At 40.0% G+C, this 24,249-nt stretch overlaps 1 protein-coding gene across 9 annotated transcripts in view; it reads right to left on the minus strand.

The window, feature by feature from the left end:
* CHL1 (cell adhesion molecule L1 like) overlaps positions 1-24,249 on the minus strand; it is a 127,932-nt gene that overhangs the window by 30,431 nt on the left and 73,252 nt on the right. For 6 of the 9 annotated variants that reach the window (XR_013955416.1, XM_080605754.1, XM_080605753.1 and 3 more), the window contains 9 exons: positions 23,450-23,640; positions 14,752-14,874; positions 13,584-13,754; positions 11,944-11,991; positions 9,889-10,009; positions 7,351-7,535; positions 1,561-1,696; positions 988-1,121; positions 182-293 (listed from right to left, as the gene is read on the minus strand). Coding sequence is in view for 8 of the 9 variants with exons in the window: in XM_080605754.1 (XP_080461880.1) it covers positions 182-293; positions 988-1,121; positions 1,561-1,696; positions 7,351-7,535; positions 9,889-10,009; positions 11,944-11,991; positions 13,584-13,754; positions 14,752-14,874; positions 23,450-23,640 (1,221 nt within the window). In the remaining variant the exon portion in view is untranslated. Of the gene's footprint in view, positions 1-181; positions 294-987; positions 1,126-1,560; positions 1,697-7,350; positions 7,536-9,888; positions 10,010-11,943; positions 11,992-13,583; positions 13,755-14,751; positions 14,875-23,449; positions 23,641-24,249 lie in introns of all 9 variants that reach the window. The other 3 variants (XM_080605757.1, XM_080605759.1, XM_080605758.1) reach the window with 3 other exon arrangements.

The following is a 24,249-nucleotide window of genomic DNA, read 5'->3' on the forward strand; positions in this document are numbered from 1 at the left end:
CTTTAAATCAATGTGGCAAGGTTCTTGAGGAAAAGTACATTTTTTAAACAGGATACCTATTTTAAACATAGTTTAGTTACAAATTGCTAATTCTAATTCCACAACATGAGCACATTTTTTAGTGTTTGGGAAGCCTGCATGAACTTGTTTCACTTGAAGAAGTCAGTTCTCAGTAGCTTACCATCTAATATCTGCTGCAGGCGAGGCAAAAATTTCACAGTGCAGGAAGGCACTGTAACCCACAACTGTGGCATAGTTTTCACCATCTGAGGTCAGTATTAAGGGAGCAATATCTGCAAAACAGAATGCAAAACAAGCAGCACTCAACTTCAGAACTGGGAATATACAGTCCCTGCATCACACCCTTTTCCCACCATAGAAAGGTCAAAGGCTTGGTCACTTAGCAGGAATTTCACTGCCTTTTTGCTCCTGCACTGAGCAACTGAGTTCTCATAAGCCTCAATGACAAAGATAACAGTGATTGACTTCTGGACATGTCAGACCATGAAAGCTCAACTCCAAGACAAAAAACAGACCAGTTTTGCTTCCTCTAGAGACCTCTCTTATTAAATAAATTCCCATGACAATCCATCTTCAAAGAAGAGGCTCAGTATCACAACTGAAATTAAAGATTAACAATACACAGTACATTTAATAATTCAAAAACACAGTTGTGGCCACAATCTAGTCCCCAGTGGTCTTAATACATTTGAATTCCAAAGGTTTTGAGCCTAAAACAACAACTACGTTGTTAAAATAAAGAATATATCAATGCTCATGACCGCTCAAGCTAAGCGTATAATATTGCCCACGATAAGGCATGTTGCACTACTTTGGACAACATATTTCTTAAAATCCAGGGCCAATGCAACAGAATAGAGAGCTGGTTATAACCCCAAAACAATTCTGAAGATTTAAGAGGTATCAAAATGGGACGCTTTAATTACATCTTTCTTAATAAACGTGAAGAGGTGGGACACTACTCACTGAGGACATTCACGTTGGCGCTAGCAAGGATGGTACCATGCTTGTTGCTGGCCTCGCACTGGTACACGGCACTGTCCTGAAGCTGAAGGTTGGTAAGGCTGATCTCTCTGGCAGAGATTCTCCCTCTGAAGGTCCTGCCTGGAAAGAACCAGACCCTGTCAATTTTCAGTTAAAACCAAACCAAACCAAACAATATAGGAGTTTCAAAACAGTAGTGATAACACCAACACACTTGGGAGCAGGGCCTGTGCTCCTCAGACTCGTTGTCCTTTGTGCTACTTCTGAAGCACTAAAACCAAGAGCCCTCAAAAGCACGAGTACCACCCCATATCCCAAGCAGATGGGAGCAATACAGGGTTAGCTACTCACAGCCACTCCACACCTGCACCGCTTTCACCTCCCTTCAAGTTCATGTTTAAATAGAAGCTTTATTAATTAAATAAATATGAAAATATGTTTAAACAGATGTCACACAAGACATCATTCGGTGCATTAGGCTTTGTGCATTCCAAGGGCACAACACAGACATGTCCTACCTGACCACCTCCTAAAGAAGGCTGTAGGACCTTGTACTTACTGTCAATGGGCATCCCGTTAAGTTTCCACTGAATGGTTGGCTCTGGGTTGCCAATCGCCTCGCACAGCAGCACAAGGTTTGTTCCTACGCTGTAAACACCACCTTCGGGCTCCTTAATCCACCGAGGAGGCTCTGTAAAGAGGGGACATGGCAGGTAGCAGGTGACACAGCAGGACAAGTCTGGCTGCTATTACCGTGGTTCTCCAGGAGATGGCAAACGCTGCCAACAGTTGCCACCAGCTCCTAGCAGCCTTTTGTGCAGCTGGAGCATACTTCTTGCAAGCCAATGCTACAAAAGGTAAAATTAGCATTAGTATTCAACAATTTCTGTCCTTCAGGCTTTGTAAAATGCAAATGTCAGAGGGAAGAGTGTAGGAAATGGGCAGTGTTTACCGAAGTGGAAAACAAATGCAAAGAAGATGAGAGGTGAGAGGCTGGGGAGGGAGGTAAACCTAATGGTGTCAGCATTTTCACAAGGACCCTCAGATATGAGACTGTGGTCTCTGAAATGACGTGAGACTATTTCAGCAACTCAGACAAGATGCAAATAACCATTCAGCTCGAATACTCAGCAGACATGAGCAAATGGCTTGTATCAGCTTGCCCAGGAGCAGCCGGAAGGCAGAGCGTGATGATGCAGAGGTGATGCTGATCACCTCCATCTGCTCATCTGTGGGTGCTGAGGAAGTGCATTGTGCTTTTCAATATCCCGGTTTTCCACCCTATATTCAGCCCATATGCTGATCCATAACATATTTAGATATGATGAGACATTTTCTGACCACTGATTGAGGACCAGTCCTGGAAAGTCCCCCACAGGGTGGTGGTAGAGGAGCAGCGGTTTGCTCCTGCATTCCTTGTGCCCTCCTCTTCCCCCAGCACTGCCAGCTAAACCAGAGCAGCCCCTGAGCATCAGCTACTCAGAACTCATTGGAAAAACAACCAAAAAAAAACCACCACAACCGTAAGGGAGGGAAGAAACAGAGAGGAAAAATAAATCATTAATCTCATGACAGCTTTCTGATATCTACAGACCAAATGCAGATCCCTGAGCCTGCATACATTGCAGAGGGTGGCCTTAAAAACAAAACAAAACAAAACAAACAAAGAACAGCCTTGTATTTGTCATTACCTCTTCCTGAGAAGCAACAAACTTCCACATTTTAGTTCCAGACCTGTCACTACCTCTTATGCTGGCCCTAAGCAGATCACTGGACCCTTCCTCCCTGCCTTCCCTATTTGAAAAGATGAGCTAATGTATGGGATACATGAGGATTCATTAGTTAATGCTCATAATACGCTTTGAAGATTAACAGAGCTGTTGCTTGGTAATACATCTCCAGATGTTATCAGTGTGATATATTAAAATAAAACGTCATAGCTCACAGATATATTAAAAAATACCTCTGATGTGTGATAAACAAGAGCTTCTACACAAACTCCACTATTTCCACAGTAGAGAACCCACGTAGAGGCATTGACTAGCAACAGCTAAAGAATGAATTAAATGTAAGACACCAAAGCTTATCAAAAAATATAACATCCTTGCATTTCATTCACAGTACAGATTTCTTCTACTGCCTTCCTCGCTGGAGAGCTGGTTGCCCTCCTGTAGTGCAGCACGTAACATGACCATACTTGCTATGCTTCCTTTTATTTGACTCCAGGAAAAACCTGCATGCAGCAGAACATTTTGGGTTTGCAGATCTCTTTCTTTCTCTCTCATACATTATACATACATCAGAGAAAGACAGTCAAAGGCATGGAGGTGAAAAGGTTTCTAACAATCCTAATGAATTTTTCTCCCCCAACTATGTCTGCCACAAGCACTGTATTTGAGACAGGATGTTTTGGAGGAGGTGAGACACTAAGCAAAACCTGGATACAAACTACACTATAGATCCCTTCCTATTTTAATTTGTGCATACACTTTTGAAAGTGAGCTGCAGATATATTACACTGCAGTATGGGAATTGCTGTGGTTGCCCCAAGGAAGTGATGCAGCTATGAAGCTTCAGTCAATGAGATTTTGTCGAGTATGAAATGTAATTTCACAGAAAGACTGAAGAACCTCTCTCCTTTGTGGCAGATATGCTATAGTACTTATAAGCAGATAAAATGTAAGAATAACAAAATATACACATACAGTCTAGCAACCACAATAACCTGTGGTTGGACAGACAAATCTGCAGTTAATCTGCACAAGCAAAATGGTATAGCATATATTTCACTGCATAATGTGTTCTTCTAGGTAAGAGTTATAGATGTGGGCCGCCCAATCAAGAGATTTATGTCTTTATGGGAACATAATGAGAGGTCTGAAAACAAAAGGGATCTAAAATGGTCATCTAGTCCATACTTCTGCAACAACACAAGTTCACCTACACCTAGAGCATTCCTGATGGATCCAAAACTCCACAGCCTCCTGTGCTGTCTACAGCAGTGCTATCCTTTCCCTCATAACTAGAACAGACTTAATGTTAACCAAATTCACCTCACTGTAGTTTAGATCTATTGTATTATGCCCAGGGGAGACAGGGAATGGTGTGTTACTGTGAAGAAACTTTTGTGCGTTTGAAGGCTGTTATATGTACCCCGGATTCATTCTTTCCTAAATTAAATATATCTATCCATTTATTCTCAAAGGCCACATTTTTGAGATCTGTGACTACCCTTACTGATTTTTCTGTATTGTCTTGAGTGAACCCCATCCTCGATGTGAAACTGGATGTGTTACGTGAGGCCTTATCAGTTCTCAGTAGTTATTCTTTTGTTTGTTTATTTGTTTTTACAAACAACACTTTTCTTTAACCTTTCCAGGATGATTATTCTTTTTCTGCAAAAACAGTATTTCTGAGCAGAGTTCAGCTTGTGATCCAATACATCCTCCAGACCAGTCTAACCAGACATTTTCCATCCTGTGTTTATGAAACCAATTAGTGCTGCCTGATGAGAATTTGCACTTGTGCTTACTGAAGCCCATCCTTTTCATTCCAGACCATTTTCCAAATTTTTCAAGATCATTTCAAATTCTCTCACATCTTCCCAAGGGCTGACAATCTATCCCACTTTGGGGTTATCATCTGCAGATTCAGATACAGTTATCACCTTTCCCAGTGAAACACCAAGAACTACAGCTTGAGTCTCATTAAAATAACCGGGCATGTATCTACATCACACTAGTTTTATCTATTTTATTTTTCTCTAACTCAGTAATGAAAGTATCTGCAAAGGCCCTTAGGTATTCCATCATTACTATAATTAATCATTATATTGCAATTATTTCTATTAAACACAGCCTAGAAGCCTCAGTTAAGATCAAGGTACCATTAGAACAGGCACTATGATAGTGACGAGATGTTGAGATTGTATATACATTTGTATATACACTTTATATTAGGCTTAGGGGATTATACACAATAACCAAATAAACAAACATTTGAGATCAAGACAATCTGAGAGCTTGTTTTGCCTTTGTTTTATATATAGTTTATTCTCTCCCTCTAATAACAATAATAGGCTTTTCGTGCCTCTTCCAGTGTTCCAGGCTACATCTTTCCTCACAGAGAGAGATTAAAATGTTCAAGCAGTCAAGCAATTTGCTGGCTGAATATTTTCATATACTTGGTAATAATTGCCTGAATCTTTGCCTTCAGAGTACTGTAGGATTAGTAAGTGGGCTGCATGAAAATATCATAATTTCAGGCTGTTATTTAGAAGGCTGGGGTGTTGCTCTGAGATCCTCAAATACCAGGAACAAGAACAGAAAAAGTGAAATAGTGCAGGAACAATAACCAAGTCCTCATTTCTACTCCAACACTAAATGGAGAATAGTTGGTGGTTAATGACTGAGGTATTTTTTCCTTCATATTTAATTTTCTTCTCCCTGCACACATCTTTTGAGAAGTGCCTATCAGGCATGAGGATGTCATACGTCAGCATAACTTCCCTGAAAGCAACTGAAATTAATGCTCACTTCCACCAGCTCAATACCTGCCCTTGAGTGTGCACACAAGAGTCACTACAAGAATGATGAACATACCCATCTCTGTTGAATGTTAATGACATTTTCTGGTTTGAAATTATAGAAAAAGATGGTATTTTTGCTCAGTTTTACCAAGATAATATGGATGTGATGACCTGCTAGGACGAAGTCCTGTTACTGACAGCATCCAAAATTAGTTACACAAATGGAAAATTAATTTAACAGGAATTGCATAAACATTCTTTATATTGCAATTGTTAGAGTGGTTTTCTTTACTTCTTTCTTTTTTTAAATAATTGTTTGTTAATGAGTAGGAGTAACAATTTGCCCGGAAGCCTTCCTCCCTCTAGAGACTGGAGGAGAAGAGGGGTCAATAATCTGAACTGCTTAATTAATGTTATTTTCCTGGTATTTTGGTATTTGCAGCTCCTGCAACTTCTTTGAAGGATTCAATTTTTACAGGCGAGAAAATCATAGCCAGATTGTTAAAATATTCAGCTAGAGCAGAGATGCTCCAAACCATCTGGAATGATTTCTAGGAGTCAGCACTTCCCCTCCATTGCAGCTGAAAACTTGCCATGCCCTGGTATCCCCCTCTGACTCACTTCCAGGAAGGGAAAGAAGACTACGACACACCAGGCTGTGTCAAGTGAAAGGGGAGAATTCTTCACAAAGGGGGAGAAAAGGCTCTTCCACAGCAACGAGTAAATAAAAAGCAGGTAGCTGAAAGCACGTGTCCTCCCACCACGACTTCTCGTGACCAAAGAGTGAGAAAAAGCACAGATTAAAATCCAGCGGTTGACAGACCCTGGCAGTTTAATATTGCCTTTTTTTTTTCCCTCTGCAGAGCAGAGGCTGGAGAATTTTTTCATCAGGAAAGAAAATGTTTTCAGCACGTTTTTCATCTGTGCTTCAGGATTCTTACTTTGCAGCTATTTATGGGGGGCATTACTGAAAGAGTCATGGTGGCAGTGATACGTCTGCAGGGCTCGCTTGTCCCTGTTAAATCTCACTCAAGCTTTGCTTTGCTCCCATGAAAGGAAGTGCAGGAGAGCAGCATCCACACCTGCATTGTATGAAGTGTCTGGGGAGCAAGGGAACAGCAGATGGAAGAAGGAGGGAGAACAGGCACCAAGTGCCTCTACCTGCACTATTTGCAAGACACCTATTATGAAGGTACCTTGGCTGGCTTCATTAATCTCCTTACTTCTACTGGCAACAAATAAAAAAATAACTCTTAGCTCAGGTTGTTCCAATACAAAGCTGATAGCAGAACACACAGAGGAGGGCAAGAGAGGAGTGGTACCATAGGAATTTAATTTTGGTGAAAATCAAAGAAAGAAAACTGAGATAAACAGACCTCTGATCTGGCCTTGTATGGCCATTTTCATATTTTTTTTTAAGAGCAAGTAGAATAATTACATTTTCTGGTCCGACTTTCAGATTAATACAAGACATTTTGTCAATATCTCTGCTTGACTAACTCACATCTTAATGTATTGGATCTATAATTCACTCACATTTGTACTTCTGCTCAGTGCTTTGTAAAGCCTTCACGGTTTAGGAAAAAATAACAAAAAAAAAACATTAATTCTATTCAAAACCAAAACAAAAACAAGAAAAATGACGCTCCTTTCTGCCAGCTTCCCAAAACTCCAAGGCTGGTCCTACTAGCATAAGTTGATACAGCTAGTTGAGTTTATGAATTATATCAAGTGATATTAGCAAAAGTTCTTATTTATTTCCCCCTGACTACCTCTCAGTGTTCAAAATAAAAAGTTTAGTAAAATGTACTCCGCACCTTCCACATGAACATGGAATTCATGTTTTGCTCTGCCCACGGGGTTGCTTGCCGTGCACTGGTAAGTTCCTTCATCGGCTGCAGACACTTGTTCTATCTTCAGGATCTTCCCAAAATTTTCTGTTACCGGTTTGTCCTTGGGCAAGTTTCCAGTAACTTTGACCCAGCTTAGATGAGGAGTTGGGCTAGCAGCAAAGAAGAAAAAAAAAAGATTTTGAGTTGCACAACAGGATGCTGTTATTTATGTTACAGATTTCATTTTAGCAGAGTCTCTTTAGTTCAGGCACATGGGTTGCAAGGAGAAGTTTTCAGAGTCTTTTGAACTCTTCAGAAAAAAAACAAGCTATATTGCAGGCTATAGACTATTGTTAGTCTATACTGTTCCTTGATTTGAAGGACCCCTATGAATAAGTCCTTCACAGCCAAACCCAGGCTATGGCGTGAGGCTGCATTCCTCGTCAACACACTGGCATGAACTGTGTCAGAGGGAATGGAGTTTATTTTGTCCGACTCCAAAAGGCCACTTGAGGACAGACAAGGAGGTAAAGACTTCATTACAGTGACTTCACTCAGCGCCCTGCTGAGTTAGGAAGACGTCCAGCCATTGGAGATGGCTGAAAATGTTCCTTACATTTTTAGAAAGCAAGTGGCAGTGACACAGAAATTCAGGACAGACTGCTGCATGCACAGTCCCAGCTGGGATTCACGACCCCGACACCATACACTGTGTCATATCTGCTTACTCTTGTGTCCATCTGTCATTGTGGCAAAATGCCCAGGCACAAGCCACTCAAAGCCCTAGGTACCAAGAAATTATGGTTTTCCAAGAGCAGTGAGCATAACAGTACAAATGTCCTATTTCCTGCAAGGGTCCTTTTCCTGCTCTTGTACCGAAGTCAGGCACCGTGTTGCCTCGGCGTTGCATTGAGGCAATGCCCTTCTGACACTGGTGTTAGTCAGAATACAAGTCTTCAGAAACAACAGATCGGAAATGTACTTATTTCCTTATTTTGCAGTTGGCTGCCCCTGATATTAGTTACTTGAAATCTGGTTCAGTCTATCCGCTTCCGTGACTTGTGGACATTTGGTTGGATGGATTGGCAGAGATATAGGCAAAGCTGATCATTTTTCTGCTGGAAGTGGAAAATTTAACAAATATTTTATTTTTGTCTAAATGCTGTGGTTTCAAAGGGTTTCCATGGAAAAATATTAATTCAATGAAAGAACTTGAGAAATAAAGTTCCTCCTGAGAAGAGAAGCTCTCAAAGAAGTACTTTGTCTTCTTTCAAAAGTGACTATTTTTAAAAAAAATGCTTTTTGTTTGAAAAATAAAAAAAAAATCCTGGAAAAATTTGAATGAAACTAATTTTTTTTTTTTGACTATAAACATACTTTTTTTTTCTTTCTCTTCTTGTATATGATATTAGTTCTTGCACATGAAAATTCATATTTGTGTATTTCCATGGTGATTTGTCTATTCAGTACCTTGACAACATAGTAAACTCATACCCATGGATTTGTAGAGGTTCATGGGCCTGTGAATTAGCTTGATGGGCAGTGAATTAGACAAGGAAGTGCTGCAATAGGGAACTAAAACTCACTGCAGATACTTGGAGCAGATCCAGTAGAGACAAGTAATTCACCTTCTCTCAAAAGATGGCAACCAACTGCAGAGGCATAATCTTGCCAGCCCAAATGAGCAATGCCCTTTCAAGTCCACATGGAAAAACAAAATGTCCTAAACATGTTTGTTCAGGCAGATAAATATCCTGATTTTGGAATTTTATAGAGGGGATAATTGCACAGCCTTTAATATGAGTTATCTCTCTGCTAACCACAGTCTGCGTTCACAGACTTGCAGCTCCACAATACAGCATGAGAGCACAATAATTTAAGACTCCATTTAACAAAAAGCTCTATCACAAATAAACCAGAAGCAACTGTGCTTTCATTGTGGGTTTAGTGGTTGCAGAGATTTTTGCTTTATCCATTTCTCTGGTGGCAACTCTTCAAGGGCAGACAATTGCATCTACAAGCAGATAGTAAAATTGGAAAACTGGACTGAGGGCATAGTGGGGCGTATTTCTGCTCTGAGCTACTGCAGCAGGAACAAGGTCCAGAGAGGTATTCACAGCTTCATTGTGAGGACTGCACTTCAATCATTTATTTACCCATTTGATTTCTTTACTTACCTTATTTTGTCCTGATACTTACAATAAGGAACAAAATTATCCTGATCCCATTTCGCAGCACATGCCACCTGCTTGAACCCTCCCCTGTATCATTACAGTGATCACATCCTCACTGAGATATTCTGCCATGCTTAGGACAGACAGAGCCACGACTAGAGCTGTCAAAACTCTGTGCTGCTTTACAAGGAGTATGCATGCTCTAGAAAAACTTGGCATAAAGGTTCAATTTAAAATTGAACAGGTATGTACATACATTTGTAGGAGAATAATTTTTTACTTAGCTTTTTCTTTCCTCAATTATGTTTCAAAAGGTGAATAAGTCTGTGCATTATTGTGGATTACTCACAGCCCTTCAGCAATACACTCGAGTAGCAGGACACCTCCCTTGATAACAGTGACTGATGAGCTACTGCCAGCAGATTCAGGAGGGATCAGCAGTTTGGGTTTTCTTTCCTTGATAAAATTTGCTAAAATAAAATAAAAATGAAATAAAATAAAAGTTAGATATGAAATCTTAGAGCCTTTGCTTATCCTTCAATACTGCTACAAACATTACTCCTGTCAGAAGGCTTCTGACATCGATTTGTAAATTTTCTTTTTGATTTATATGATTTAAGACCAATCCAGGACTCTCCCGTTTCTCCTTCTTACAGTCAGAAAATAGCTACAGTAATAACAGCAGGCAGAGGTACTAAGGAAGCTTCATTTCCTATGGTTTCATGTCCTAAATTCCAAACATTGGCCCCTTTCTATCATACATCTTGGCCAATTTTTGATACACTGGTCATTTCAATCACTGATGTGGTGTGCACCATCTTTCTTAGCCCCTTTGTTCTGCGTTGACCCCATTATCTTTTAAATCTCAGATGGAAACCCATCTTTCCTGAATTGAATATCCCACAGAATTGTGCATCTTGTTATAATTATTAAATCTACAGTAATGGAGATACGATTTGTATCATAGACTGTTTAAATAATAAGACAAGATTGACCTGCATTTCATTTCAACGGGCCATTTGTTCCAGCCAGCCAAACAATGGTTTCACGACAAAATATGCATAGAGTTAAATGGCTATCCAGTTATCACTACAATAACAATTAACACAGTAATGAATGTCCCCAAATGGTACTACTTCTACAAAAATAGTTCCGGATGATTTGGTGAAAAGCTACATGTATCTTTCTGAAAAATCTTTTGTCTTTTTTTAAACCCCCTTGCTTTCTATCTCTACAATCCGGTGTCACAAGCTCCGAGCTGCAGCAGAACACTTTGGTGCCTCTGGACATGCTCACCTGCTTTCCATCTGCCCCCCGCCTCCTGCTGCCAAAGGCAGGCAGGCAGCCCCCCTCCCAAGCAGTAACAAGAGTTCAGGCATTTCTCTGAGGCAAAACCATTTTTTGGAGTGTCAGTCTCTCCACACAAGCCCTGCCAGTTCTGCTCACAAATGGCAACAGCCTCCATAGGCAAAGTCTTGAGGATTTATCAATGCTTTGAGCTATCCATCCCAAAACACTCGGGAAGGACCCACTTTTCAAAAACTCCAGCGCTCGTCCAGCAGAACAAGGTCTTTCGAGAGTTTCAGATTTGGCATCTTAAAAAACAGACACTCTCAGGAGGAATTTAACCAAAATAAATCATCATCAAAAGTTAAATATGAAAAATCGGACTCTCATTCTTAAGTATTTTTAAACAGAATTAATGGGGTGGAGAACTGCAAGAATAACCACTAGCTGCCTTCTGACTTATCCACATTGTCTGCATAAACTTCAGCATTTTCAGGATATGGCTCCACAAAGAAGAAGGCACAAAACAAGGGAAGACATGAATCCCCAGGATGAGAAGTGCTTTGTTGGAGCGCTTACCTGTGGTGAATATCAAACAGCACAATACAGAGGCAAACCATCTCACACTCACCCTGCATACAGCTACAGATGTGCACAATTAACATGGAGCAGCTAAAGCTCTGCAAATCCAAACCTTAAGCTCGCCCTGGAGTAAAGCAGCCCTTGTTAGACGTGAATTCATGGTTCACACCACGGCAGCCTAATGCCGGCGTCTTCCTCACCACCAGAGGAAGATTCAGAGAATCCAGCTCCTGCTCTGAACTGATAACACAAGAAACCCAGGGCGCCAGTCTCCTTCCTTACATTACATTATGAGATATGAATGTTTCTTTCTTGAGTAAGAAAATGACCTCTTTGTTAAAAACCCTTCAAATTTCTGTCAAAAGTACAAGATGAGCAAATTGTACTCCACAGACCACTTAAATCCATCCCATTGCAATAAAAAGTCTTTTGTGATTTATTCTTTTTTTTTTTTTTTTCTGAGCAGCACCTCACATTTCATTTCAGCTGGTAGATTCTCAGCTTAAAGGCTAAGTAACAGATGCATTCAACTCACCCTTAGTAACCGCAGCATTAGGTGAGCCTGAGTCATTAGCATGCTTAACTGAAATAAATAAAAGTGACAACCAAATACAAACATGCATAGTTGATACAGAATGAAAAGAAGCAATAAAGCAACCAAAACAAAACAATGTCCCCCCCAATAAATTTCTGCCATAAAAAGAAAAAAAAAAAAAAAAGAATGTAAATCAACAGATGAACAATGAATTCCTGAAAACAAAGAACGCCTTTAAATATACGCAATATTCTGCAAAATACTTCATGGGTGATATAATCATCCTAACTATCAAGTGTAATTAAAAAAAAAAATCACTAAGCCCGATCTACCAAAAAGAAAATTTATTTTTTTTTTCCATTTTTTTTTTCTTATTGCTTAAGCTATTTCTGTGTATTTTTTTGATATAGTCCTTCAAAAGGAACTTGGCCTGGAGCAGAGGGGGCAGTCCCCAGATAAGTTTACAAAACCTTGCAATTGCACACCTCACTTCTACACTTGCACCCGGTCTCAGGGATTCGATGGCAACATGCAGCCACTGCAGTCTTTCCTTCAGAGGTCTCGGAATCAAACCCTGCCCCATTTTTCTCTAATCTGCATGTCCATGGGTGTGGGACTGTAAAAGCTATGAAGGGCAACATGTCATTTTGCTATTTGCCTCACAGTTATTATCCCAAGATATGGTTTAAGCAAGTATTAAGACATACAAACCCATTATTAATCCTTTATCTATTTATCCCAACAAGAAACTCTCAAAATCATACATTAAAAATCAGGCTTTCATACACAAAGAAAAATCTCCTTTGCTTTCTGGGCTACATAAGCCCCAAAGGTCAGAAGCATTAGTGAAACCGAAGACTGGTATCAAGGGCACGGGCAGTCTTAACTCATGCTACAAGCCTCACCAGAATTTATTACATCCAAAAGAGATTCAAGCAAAATGCGGTGGCTCTCTCCAGCTGGTGTAAGCTGTCCTAGCTCCATCAGCGTCTGCAGGGCCTTGCTGATTTAATGCAGCTGAGAGTGCCCAAAAAACATCCTGTCCTGCTGCCTTGGGCCATCATGGAAGTCACTGCTGCTGCTGAGGTCCCAAAAAGGGATTTACAAGGCTTGCTGCTGACTAGCATCCTGTTTTTCGTTGGGGAAAAGGGGAGGGACAGTTGTGCCTTCTTTTTTTTGTGATGCATGGTGAAAACAAAGGCACAGAGGCCTCCAGGGCTGAGCCTGCAGCCTGGTCCCTGAGCGCTGTTCTTCCTGACCTCACCGCTGCACCCAGAGCAACCAGGCCTGCACCTAGGGACAGGGAGGCCACAATGTCCTCAAGACCCACTAAAGTCCCATCAGGGACCCACCAGACCACCAGAGAAGCAGATTTCCCTCATGCACCATCACCTTTTACTGTTGGGAGAGCAACAGGGAGTAAAGGGTGCGTTTTGGCCCCCACATATGCAAAAAGCTTTTAGCCATTGAATTTAGTGTTAGAACAAGGTTAATAATGCAGGAATAAGCACAGTAGAATGCCTTTTCTTCAGAGGGAATCGCATCAGAGACACAGGGCACACATCTGCATTCACTGTTGCCTGGGGAGCTAAAAAAGAAAAAACAACAGAAAGCAAGAAATAACCCAGCCACAGACTTACAACGGGAAACCTTCAGTGTCATTGGCATTTTCTGTACAATCGTCCTCAGTCTTGGAAACGCTGCAAAGCAACAATAATCACTTCGACTGTCATTTTCTTCCACATTTGCGAAGTAGAGATCTCCCTTAAGGCTCATGGAGACCCTTTCATCTTGCGGAATGTGCTGCAAATCTAGCAAGAAAAAATAATTATGATATGGTAATGATACTGAGCTGTTTCACCAACATGACTACTAATGCTCTCTTGTCATACGTTTGCTTCCAGATACAGAATTTAACTTTGACGTGAAAGAGGCAGAAGGCCCAGCCCAACCCATGGGTTATTTACCAATATTCTATATACAATGCCGAGGGCACGGCTCCTGCTCGGGTCAAAGGAAACGACCAGCACCTGTCCCTGATACAGAGGCCTGCAATGCTGGTACGGAGGTCACCATTTGCAAATGTCCCCTATGGCCAGTCTCCCCAGCACTTTGCTCCTCTGTAACTACAGATTAGGGCAGGACAGCATTAGTATGGACCGAGGATGCTGTACTGTCTCATTGTTGATCCAGCCAAATGCAGGCCTATGCTAAATATGTATGTCAGGAGTAGCGAGGCTGCCTCATAAGATCAGAGGTTTAATCTGGCACCCTGTCTCTGCAACTACTTGGTCAGTGTCAGAAACAAACCCTTCATGTCATGGTGCTACTTTGCTTCTCAAGAGCCAGAAATTCCTACAGAATACAAATGCTGCAGATGTGATAGAAAACCGCAAAGAAAGAGTTGTGCATACCTGGCACAGATGTTTTTTTCTTAACATAAATTAATCATTAATTTATGCGAAGAAGAAAATAGTAATGATAGACATGATATATTAACACATTTTACTCTCTGCTGTAAATGCAGTAGGCCTACTTACTGGTAAATTTATTTACTGATATTTAAGCTTTCTGATATCTAATATTTAATAGTATATTGCATCACTGTACTCTACAATTTAACTTTGAGTTATGTAAAAATATAACACCATTCCGAATTTTTCAGTTTTGTTTTCCAATATTCAGATCTTTTTCCTAAACACTTGCACAATTACCACTCCCATCAGTTATAAACCTGTAATGAAAGTGTTCTGGAAGACAAATGTTTTGAATCTCCTTGTATGAATTGTGTGCAAATTGTTTACTTACCAATATTCATCCAATAGATATGCAAAGGTGGAATGCCTTTTGGTGGGTTACAGTGCAAGATCACAGAATCACCATGCTCCACATCAAGGGGCTCAATTTTTTCCTTTGGGAATTTTGGTACACCTGTACAAAAGCAAAGAAGTTCCTCTTTTATTGTTACCCTTTGAAATTTTCCCCTTTAATATGGTCCTTAATGAGATATTTACCTTAACATCACCTTTTGCATTCTCTGCCTTTAGTTGCTACTATTTTTAACAAGTGATACAGATTAATAATGCATTCTACTAAGAGCAAGATTTTTTTGCTAGCTTTATTCATTCCTGAAGTTTAACATTTGCCTGTGATACCCATGAGCTTTGCTTAAGATTTATTTTAATGCATTTACATTCAAATGCTTTCTAGAGTTCATTTATTTGCACTAAGAGGGACAAGTAAAGGCCACAGAGAACTGAAGTGGGAGCCTGAGATGGGCATAGAGGAGAGGGCACAGGTGGATCCCTGGAGATACGAGATCAGTCTGGGAGTACAGTGTCTTTTGGGAAGTCCTGGCTACGCAGTAGTTCCCAAGAAGCCACTGCAAGTCAGTGCAGGTGAGCACAGACACCAGGCAGCTATTCTGCCTTGTGGCACGAGTCTGTCTGTCTCTTATCCCTCTCCTGAATTAGATGAAGCAGAAGGCTTCTGTAAAGACAATATTGCCTCCTCACCCCCTCAGGTGTGAATTGTCTGCTGTGCAGACCTGCAGCCTTTCTCAGCAAGGCGCAGGTACAGGCTTTGCACAAAGGAACACACAGGGGTGCACAAGGGAGGCATTATTATTAAATACAGGTTCAATAATTCATGGATTAAGGACTTGATTAACACCTAGAGTAAGCAGACTATTCAAAGCCTGAATGGCATTTGGTAAACCTGATCAACCTGGACAGTCTCGGCAGCCCAAAATGCAACTGCAGCACATCTGAGCAGAGAGGAAACTGAGCTGGGCTGGAACCCACCCCAAACCAAGCACTTGGGAGGCTGCAGCTCAGACATTACTGCAAAGAAATTAGTCTGCAGAATGCAACCGCTCCTTAAACGAATTTAGCTAACACAGTTTCTGGGCGGACACTGTCTTCTGATTTCATTCCAGGCAAGTTTAAACTCGTGAAAGTTTCAGTTCAGACAACCGCATTAAACAGTAAAATTAACAGCAATTAAAAGCTAAGGAATGAAAGCATCCTGGCTGTGCAGAGCCAACTTGGCACAGCAAATATTGCCATCCTGGTGTTCGAGTCATAAGAAGGAACTCTGATAGCAAATAAACAATTTAAAACATCAGTGGTCCAGCATCACTGCACGATAGCTGCAGTGTCACACAGCAGAAGTCAAACCAAAGAAAGAGGGTGAGAAACACAGGGCCAGGACTCCGAGGAGCCTTTATTCATTTAGGATTAGTGAACACAAAAAGAAGCAATCCCTATAATGCTGATTGCCTGAATGCAGATTGGGCATAGATTTTATCGCCGGAAGGATTATTAATACAATAGGAATTCTTAGGAGAGACAAAATGGAGCTAATGAGCATCACACATTCTGTAGGTGGTATTTCAGATAAGGGAGGGAATAATATGTGCAATAACCTATAATCTTCAACCCTTGGAAAGTGCATCTACTGACTGCAGGGGAGGGGGAACATTTTCCAGTAGGAAAAAGACAATTTGTTGATCTAAAGCTTGCTTACTTTTCCCAAAAGCACACCACTCTCAACGAAGGTAAGAAAGCTGGATCAGGTGAAGGATAAGGGATTTCTAAGGGACTAATACAACAAAACCAGGAGACCAGCAAGTAGACCAATAGGGAGATTACTCATCCAGGGCATTGGAAACTTTTGTTCAAACCCATTTTCTGCCCCAACTGGCACAACAACAAAATATGGGTCTCCAATATCCCAATTGGGTGCCATAGCCACTGGCCTTTTCAGTCAGTTTCTGTAGCCAATAATTACTTAATTATGCAAGAAGATAGTAATTCCCACCAGAAGACAGTGAAAAATCATTGTCTTGGAGTCGATAGCTGGCAGTGCAGGTATTCAGCTAAATGTATGGCCCAAATGTCCACTTTGGTGCCTACTAGGTGAAGCAGCACCACAAATCCCAGTGTCTTGTATCTCTAATAGATACTTGAACCATGAGGTGGTTGGGGCTCCTGTTTTTTTCCGTGCTGTTTTGTTTCACTTCGTTCATTGTGAAAAACATTGAAAAACTTTGATTTTCCCTCGATGCGTAACTTGGAGTGTTTGTTTTGAACTCTTGAAGTTTTGCTAGAGAGGAAAATCCAATTTTCATAACAAATTCCTGAGTCAAACCTCCTGACAAACATATTTACTTGATGGTGCCCCACTGGTCTCAAAGACTAGAAAAATGATTGCTTCTGAATTCTGCATGAGGAGATTTATTAAGACTAAGAAGCTAATATCACATTAGGCTTCAGCTCTTGCCCATTTGTCTTCAGTACATACATGCAGGCAACAGATTTTTTTACCATGCTCCTCTGTTTTAATTAGTGGACATTTCAGAATCAATCACTACTGATTTGTGGCCAATCTCAGAAACTATCACAAGCAAATTAAGCTAGAAAGTAGCATAGAAGATTAATAGTATCATGAAAATGTTTAATACTGTATAGAGTTATCAATGCAGCACATGGACACTGTAAATTTACAACCAATTGATCTCTTTGCAGTGATACCACTAAAAATGTTGTGTCAATCCTTCATGCAATTCCCAACACACAGATATAATGAGAGAGGCCAGAGAATCCAGCATAGCTCCAAGTGCTACATCACACATATCCATAACACAGGGGAGAACAATGTTATTTAATGATTCGAGAAAGGCTTGCTGAAGTACCAGTTGGAGGACACTCACGACACAAGCAATCAAATGGCATGTGTGAAACAGCCACAGGGAAGACAAAACACCTGACTTCAGATATGGAAAAATCTTCTAAAAACACACGGTGTCATATAAAGTTCTCAAAAAATCTTGGGAAAGGCGTTATTGCCCAAGTACTTTTTCTGCCAAGGCTCTATCTTGAATGATGTACAGCACTCAAAAAACATAATCACAGTGTTTTGGCAGCGTGTAAACCATGGAAATGAAATATTTTCAGTTTCCAGAGTCATTTGTGTAAGGAACCAGGCTCTGTTAATCCCTGGGGTGACTCAAAGTTTAATGACCAAACCGTAGTTGAGATTAGGCTGAAATACCACTGACAAATCAGTTTGGCTGAGAGAAATTTCAGAAAGGAGACTGGGTCAGGTCGCTCCCTCCTATTTCTTATCTGTTCAGAAAATGCGGTATCTCAATGAAAAGCAAACAGGAGGGAGAACAATACAATGCACTATAAAATGTGAATTTGAGTTTAGCTGTATAGAAATACAGCAACCTGAGTCATGGTACATGGGCACCAGCAAGACTGCTGCAGATTTACTCACGTACCTATTAGCACGCTTCATCCTATAGCTTAGTTCCTGTCCTACTGCTACAACTGCAGTGACTTCACCCAACTATAGATGTATTGAGGATGTGAATTTGCACCAGTTAGAGAATTGAGTGCATTCAGTCTGGTATTTTACATGTTTCTGGGAAAAGCACTGAGAAGCTGAACTGAAGGGAAAGGCATTCCGCAAGTAACTGTAGAAGTCCTTGGGACTACTGCATCTGGTTCCTACCAGTATCTGATGTAAAATACGAGTTGGCTCATTATGATAAGTCAGTAATTAGCATATATTTTGGGAGATCATTGCAGGAAGACATCACTGTATGTGAGGTCTGTTTTTATGACTTTCTCTGTGTACATTGTTGGAGATGTGTCCTGGACTAGATGGATGTTTAGTCTGATCCATCGTGGATGTGAAGCTCTTCTCCACAACTAAATCTTTAAAAAATATAATGGTGAGGAAAAGTAGAAATAGTCAAGAAATTTCTACATCCTGGAAATTCCCAGCTCCTCAGACACTTCAATTAGTAGCTAAGCAATTTGTTATACATATTTATATCTTGTGTGGTGAACAGTTAAACATATCAAAGAATTATAAACATCACTTACAATCACCAGCTACATGAGTTATACTGAATGCAGCCTGGCAGCTCCCAATACTCATCTCAGTACATCAATTGTTATTCTGGTCCATGATGTACAGGCAGTAGTTATATCTGTAATTTTCATTGCAACCTTTGTACAGTTTATAATCTGCTTATTTACATTTTTTGGTTTTTGTTTTTGTTTTTTTAACTGCTGCATTTTGTTGAAAAAGTTAGGAAAGTCTGGCTGTCAGGAAGACCGTGGCTGTCAGTCCACTCACTCTCAATGAAGCTTTTATGATGGAATCAGTGACAGTCTGTTATTCTGTGTAAAACTCTATCACCCTTTCCCAAATGATGGTCACTGGCTACAGTGAGAGTGATCCCAATGATTTAGTTGGCCAGAAAAGTTGTCAGAGGTACAGGACACTGGTTTAGGAGGCAAGAAGTTTAAGTTTAATCCCATTATGTGAAAATTCTCAGCAAATTTCTCTCTTTTGTTTTCTGTTCTGTAAAATGAGTATGCTATACTGAATGCCTTCACAAAGTGTAACTGAGATCTCTTGCTCTAGTATCAACTCAATATCTTCTGATTACTTCACTTTTTTTTTTTAAATTATTATTATTTCTTATATTAATATAGGCTTGGATTTCCTTTGGAGTGTGAAACTGACACCCTTGCCTTAGCATAGGCTGCCCCTGGACAATTTTATGTTCAGGCTATGTTTCCATCCTCAGATCTTTGGTCCTTTAGAGCAAAGGCTTTAGAAATACTGAACATAAATTTTAACAGCCTACCATGAACAGTCTTTTACACTAGAGTTAATTAAAAAAGTTGAAACCCTACTTTTTCTCCTTTTTCTGGCATAGGGCCTACTCAGTAATTCAAGCAACAGATTCCCTAAATACAGGAGGAGGGGAGCTGAAGTCTGTGTTCTCACCATTTAAATTCATTTTCTTTCTGCATGTATCTGGTAACAATCTGGACTTTGTAAATCTTGACAATCTTGATACCCCATTTTTCCCCACTCTTCTTAATGTCATCGTGTAGGGGAGGTGTGGTGCTTTCATTATGTTGGTGACATTTAGTGATCATTTCTGCTGACATTTCTATTGCTTTCTTGGAATGACTACTGTGAGTAAACAGTCTTTTGTTCTCCTTTTCAGCAGCAACCTCACTTTCCTTACAGACTCAGTATTCTACTTCTGTGCAGTGGAAATGTAATTTATGAAAAAACTAACCTAGTCTGACTTGCTGGGTTTTTCTTCACTTCATTGGCATAGTGACTTGCCAAGTAGCTTAAATTTTACTTGAATACAGCTGGCAAGGCACTGCAACCTCTGCATCATTATCATGAATGCATGTAGTGATCTCACATGTACCAGTCTCCACTTCAAAACTTGTGGGTGAATAGAGGTAATTTTTCCCAAACTCTTCTGTGTCTGATTGCTTAATTTACAGCAGTTCTGTGCACCAGCAGATCTCTTTCACTCGAGCAGAGCTGTAGACTATCCAGCACTTTAGAAAATGAAAGGTGTCTTCTGTTCTCCCTGAATCCTGATTTAATTTGCAGTATCTACATTGCACAGTTAAATGAAAGAATTAATGGCAGAGAGTATGAATAAAAGGAAATGTGCATTAAAAGGTGTGGGGGTTGGTTAAATACCTTTAATATATTACCTGCACAATCTATTTATTTTCTGGATTTAGAACTTTGCATGTGGTAGCACTGAAAATCCTCTCACATTCATTAACAATCATGTTTGGAACTTCTCAATTTGTTGCATCCCACCTCCAGTATACTTAACATCTATTTAAGCTAGTATAGACAATTTTTTATTAGAAGAAAAAATTATGTGCCCTAGGTACAGATTCAGCAGTCCCAGAAACAAACATCAACCAGTTCTTGTTTTCCCTTTTTAAGCATCTGGTGTGGTCCGATAGCAACGGAGCCCTGGGCTGTCAGTGCTGCTGCTGGAGGTGACATACCTCCACTGAAACATGACAAGGAGGTCTTTAACTCTTCTGACAATTAATGAGTCTGAGACACTTTGCTTAATATAAGAAGCATTAACCCCGTTGCCCTGGCCAGGCTCCAAAGTAAATAATTATGCCCTGTCCAAAGCTCTGTCTGCATTGCTCTCCTGATCCTGCCTGAAAATTCAGTTGTCATCTGCTACATAGCTGCATTGTCCTACCTGTGGAGACAACGTAGATCACTAGTTCAGTAAACTTTAACCTACTGTCCTAAGCCTTGTGCATCTCTCTTCTGCACCAGGAATGCTAGTCCTTTAAAGCAACTGCAAGTTAGTGGAGACAAAACAATACAGCAATATACATACTCTTAATAATTCCTTACCAAATGTCAAGCATTAGGGAATACTATGCAATACAGTGCAACATGAAATAAATTTCCCAAGGAAAAGAAAAAAAAAAAAGAACACATTAAACTAGCTAAAGTGAAAATTAATTCTACCTTTCATGCTCACAACAATACATTTACACATTATGCTTAGCAGCCCTCCCACAGGAACAATCCCAGCCCCTGCGATGTTTTTTACTTCCAGCACGACCACAGTGCCACCACTCCCCCACGCCTGGCTATGCCTAGAGTACTTCTCAAAATTATTTACAATGACAAAAACATGCTATAAATGATTATGCATGTTTCTTATAGCCCGTTTCATCTGAGCTGAGTTGCTAGACATAGGCTTTTATAGCCAGGTGGCCATCTGTCACTGCAAAGCATGAGAAGGCAGTGGGAATGCGTCGCTGTGTGGACACACCAACTCCACATGAGCCCGGTGCTTTCAGATCCTTTGGTACCAACATGTTGTAGGAACTTGGAAACGTGTGATCAGTGGGAGACTGAAAAAAAACCTCCCCTGCATCATTGGTTCTCTCTCACACACCTACACCACATATCTACTTTTATGTGCTTACCCTGCTTCATCACATAGACACTGAAATTTCTTGTCCCTTCTACTCCACTGAGAAAGTACTGCCTTAAATTTTTCTCTTCTAATTTCATGAATTTCTATCCAGAATTTATGACCAATTGTGTCTTTATTGTCCTCAGCTACTCCCAAAATACAAGTGATCAAATTTTTTGGTACAAAGCCATTGTAGCGATATTGTCCTAACCAATGCCCAGCAAGATGACCCTAAACTTTTTACCAGTAAATTTCATCCCACTTCCATAAACCCAGTCCTGAAAGTCACCCAACTTCCCCTTTGCCTTCTATGCTAACGATGGAAGGACACATTTCTGTGATCAGTAATTTTAACTACTATATTTTTGAGATAATTTCCCATTCAATTCCAGGACTTTAATATTCTCCCCTTAAGTATTTATACCATACCCTGAATGCTACTGACATCGGACTAATGAACTTACAGTTGATTAGATCACTTTCCCCTGAGTTTTCAAACATTTGCATCGCCTGCTGTTTTGCAGTAATATGCCATTATTTCTCCCATCCTCCCCCCGAGCTCCTGATTTCATGTTCCTTGTACTGAGAGGCAGGCCATACTGTCTTCCCAATTTCTGGTCACTCAGTCATGGTTGCCAAGCTGAAATATTATAGTCTTATGACTCTTAGCAGCTTTTGCTTTCCAATAAACACTTGGAAAATAAAAACGTCACATGGTTCCTAATTCTTTATCAAATATATTTCTCTAGTATTAGAAAGATGACTTCAACTCAAAAATTTCCCCCAAATTTCTTTCCTCAATGAGATTTAATTCCAACCAGTTTTGTTTTCACTGACAATGACTTCCTATTCCTTTATTGTTCACTGTTTTTAATTTTTAATGCATTCTTTTCATGATTTCATGATTTATGCCATTCTTTCTTTCTTTCTTCCTTTTTCCCTACTTGTTTACTCTCACCAAATATTTTAATTTCTATATATTGATGATGTGCTGGTATCAGCTCACACACAAATAATGTCTGGCTAGATTAGGTAGAGAATTTATCAGACTACAATTCTCATGAATATTTATGCTTTCTTCTTTACAGCAAGAGCAAATTATTACAAGTGGAAGCATCACAAGAGGAAGTAGAGGCTTTAAGTAAGTACAAACTAGAAAAGAATTCTTATGGGTTTTATGGAACAGGCAAAGCAAGTGCTTTATAAAAGCTTTTAAATAGCCAAGTCAAAGCAAATAATTATTTTGTCACTGAACACCCAGTTCTCCTGAGATGGCTATTAAAAAGTCTATACTAATTTACCCACTAACCCATCCTCTAGAAGCAAACTGTGGTAGAAGATACTCAGAAAGCAGAAGTACACAATAAATGTTTTCCAAATTAGTAGATCTGGGAAAACATACACAATTTACATAGTTGCTTTTGTGTTCAATAAAGGTAGTAAGGAGCATCAGTATCAGCGCTTGGAAACCTGCAAGACCAGTGTTATTGTCTGAACTCCTGCATTCAGATTTTGTCATTCAGATTTCTGGCCTCAAAAACTGGAATGAAATAAAATTATTACAGGGAGGACGAAGTTTTCCTTCCAGTATTCATTGAATTACAAACCATACATGTTTTGCTATATATTGTATTGGTAACTAGTCCTTCCCATAGTTTTTAATCTTAAAAAGCATAATGAAAGTAAAGCAAAAGCCCTTACTTGGAACAATTAGTTCGATTTCTTCTGACATGGCAGTTCCGAGCGCGTTGGATGCGTAACAACGATATTTCCCTTGAAAATTGGTGATGATTCCATGGTTCTGAATCACAAATGTCCCAGAGTTGTTGAATGTAATTATCCTTGGATCAGACAATAAATTGAACGGTTTTCCATCCTTAGTCCAGTTGAAGCTGAAAAATAATGCAAGTGTCACAAAGGACAAGTCACGGTAGAGTGCACTACAGTACAAAACCACTGGTAAATATCATTCCAACACTGCAGTGTCAAAACAAAAGAAAAAAGCTTGAAATAAAAGGAGGTGGATGGTAAAATGAACACAGTGCTGCCATAGCTTGTTCAAGCTATTGGGCATGTCTCTGTTATTGGACACTTTACTTTTGGGTAACTGATTGTGACATGAAATAAGAATAGAGAGCTTAAGGCAAGGACAATAAATGAGAGATGCTATCTGTGAAAGCAAGAGCCACACTGTGGAAGGAAGTATAGGTCTGCAAAAACAAACAAAAAACACAATACAACACCAAATAAGACAACTCTATCTGTAGGATAGTTGGAACTTTTGGCTGGCATATGTAGTAGCTCTTCTCACCATCTGCAGGAGGTACCATCACCAAACCCAGGAGAAATTGAGGAGACTATTGAGTTTCTCCTGGTTTTGACATCGAACACACGGTTTTGATGCTACTGGGGTATGATTTTGATGAATGCCTAAGTATTGGTCACAGCTGATGTATCTCAAAGTCTCAGGTAGCTTGAATGGGGGCTAAAACTGATGGGCT

Source organism: Anser brachyrhynchus (assembly GCF_964034855.1).
Source record: "Anser brachyrhynchus genome assembly, chromosome: 10".
NCBI lineage: Eukaryota > Metazoa > Chordata > Aves > Anseriformes > Anatidae > Anser > Anser brachyrhynchus.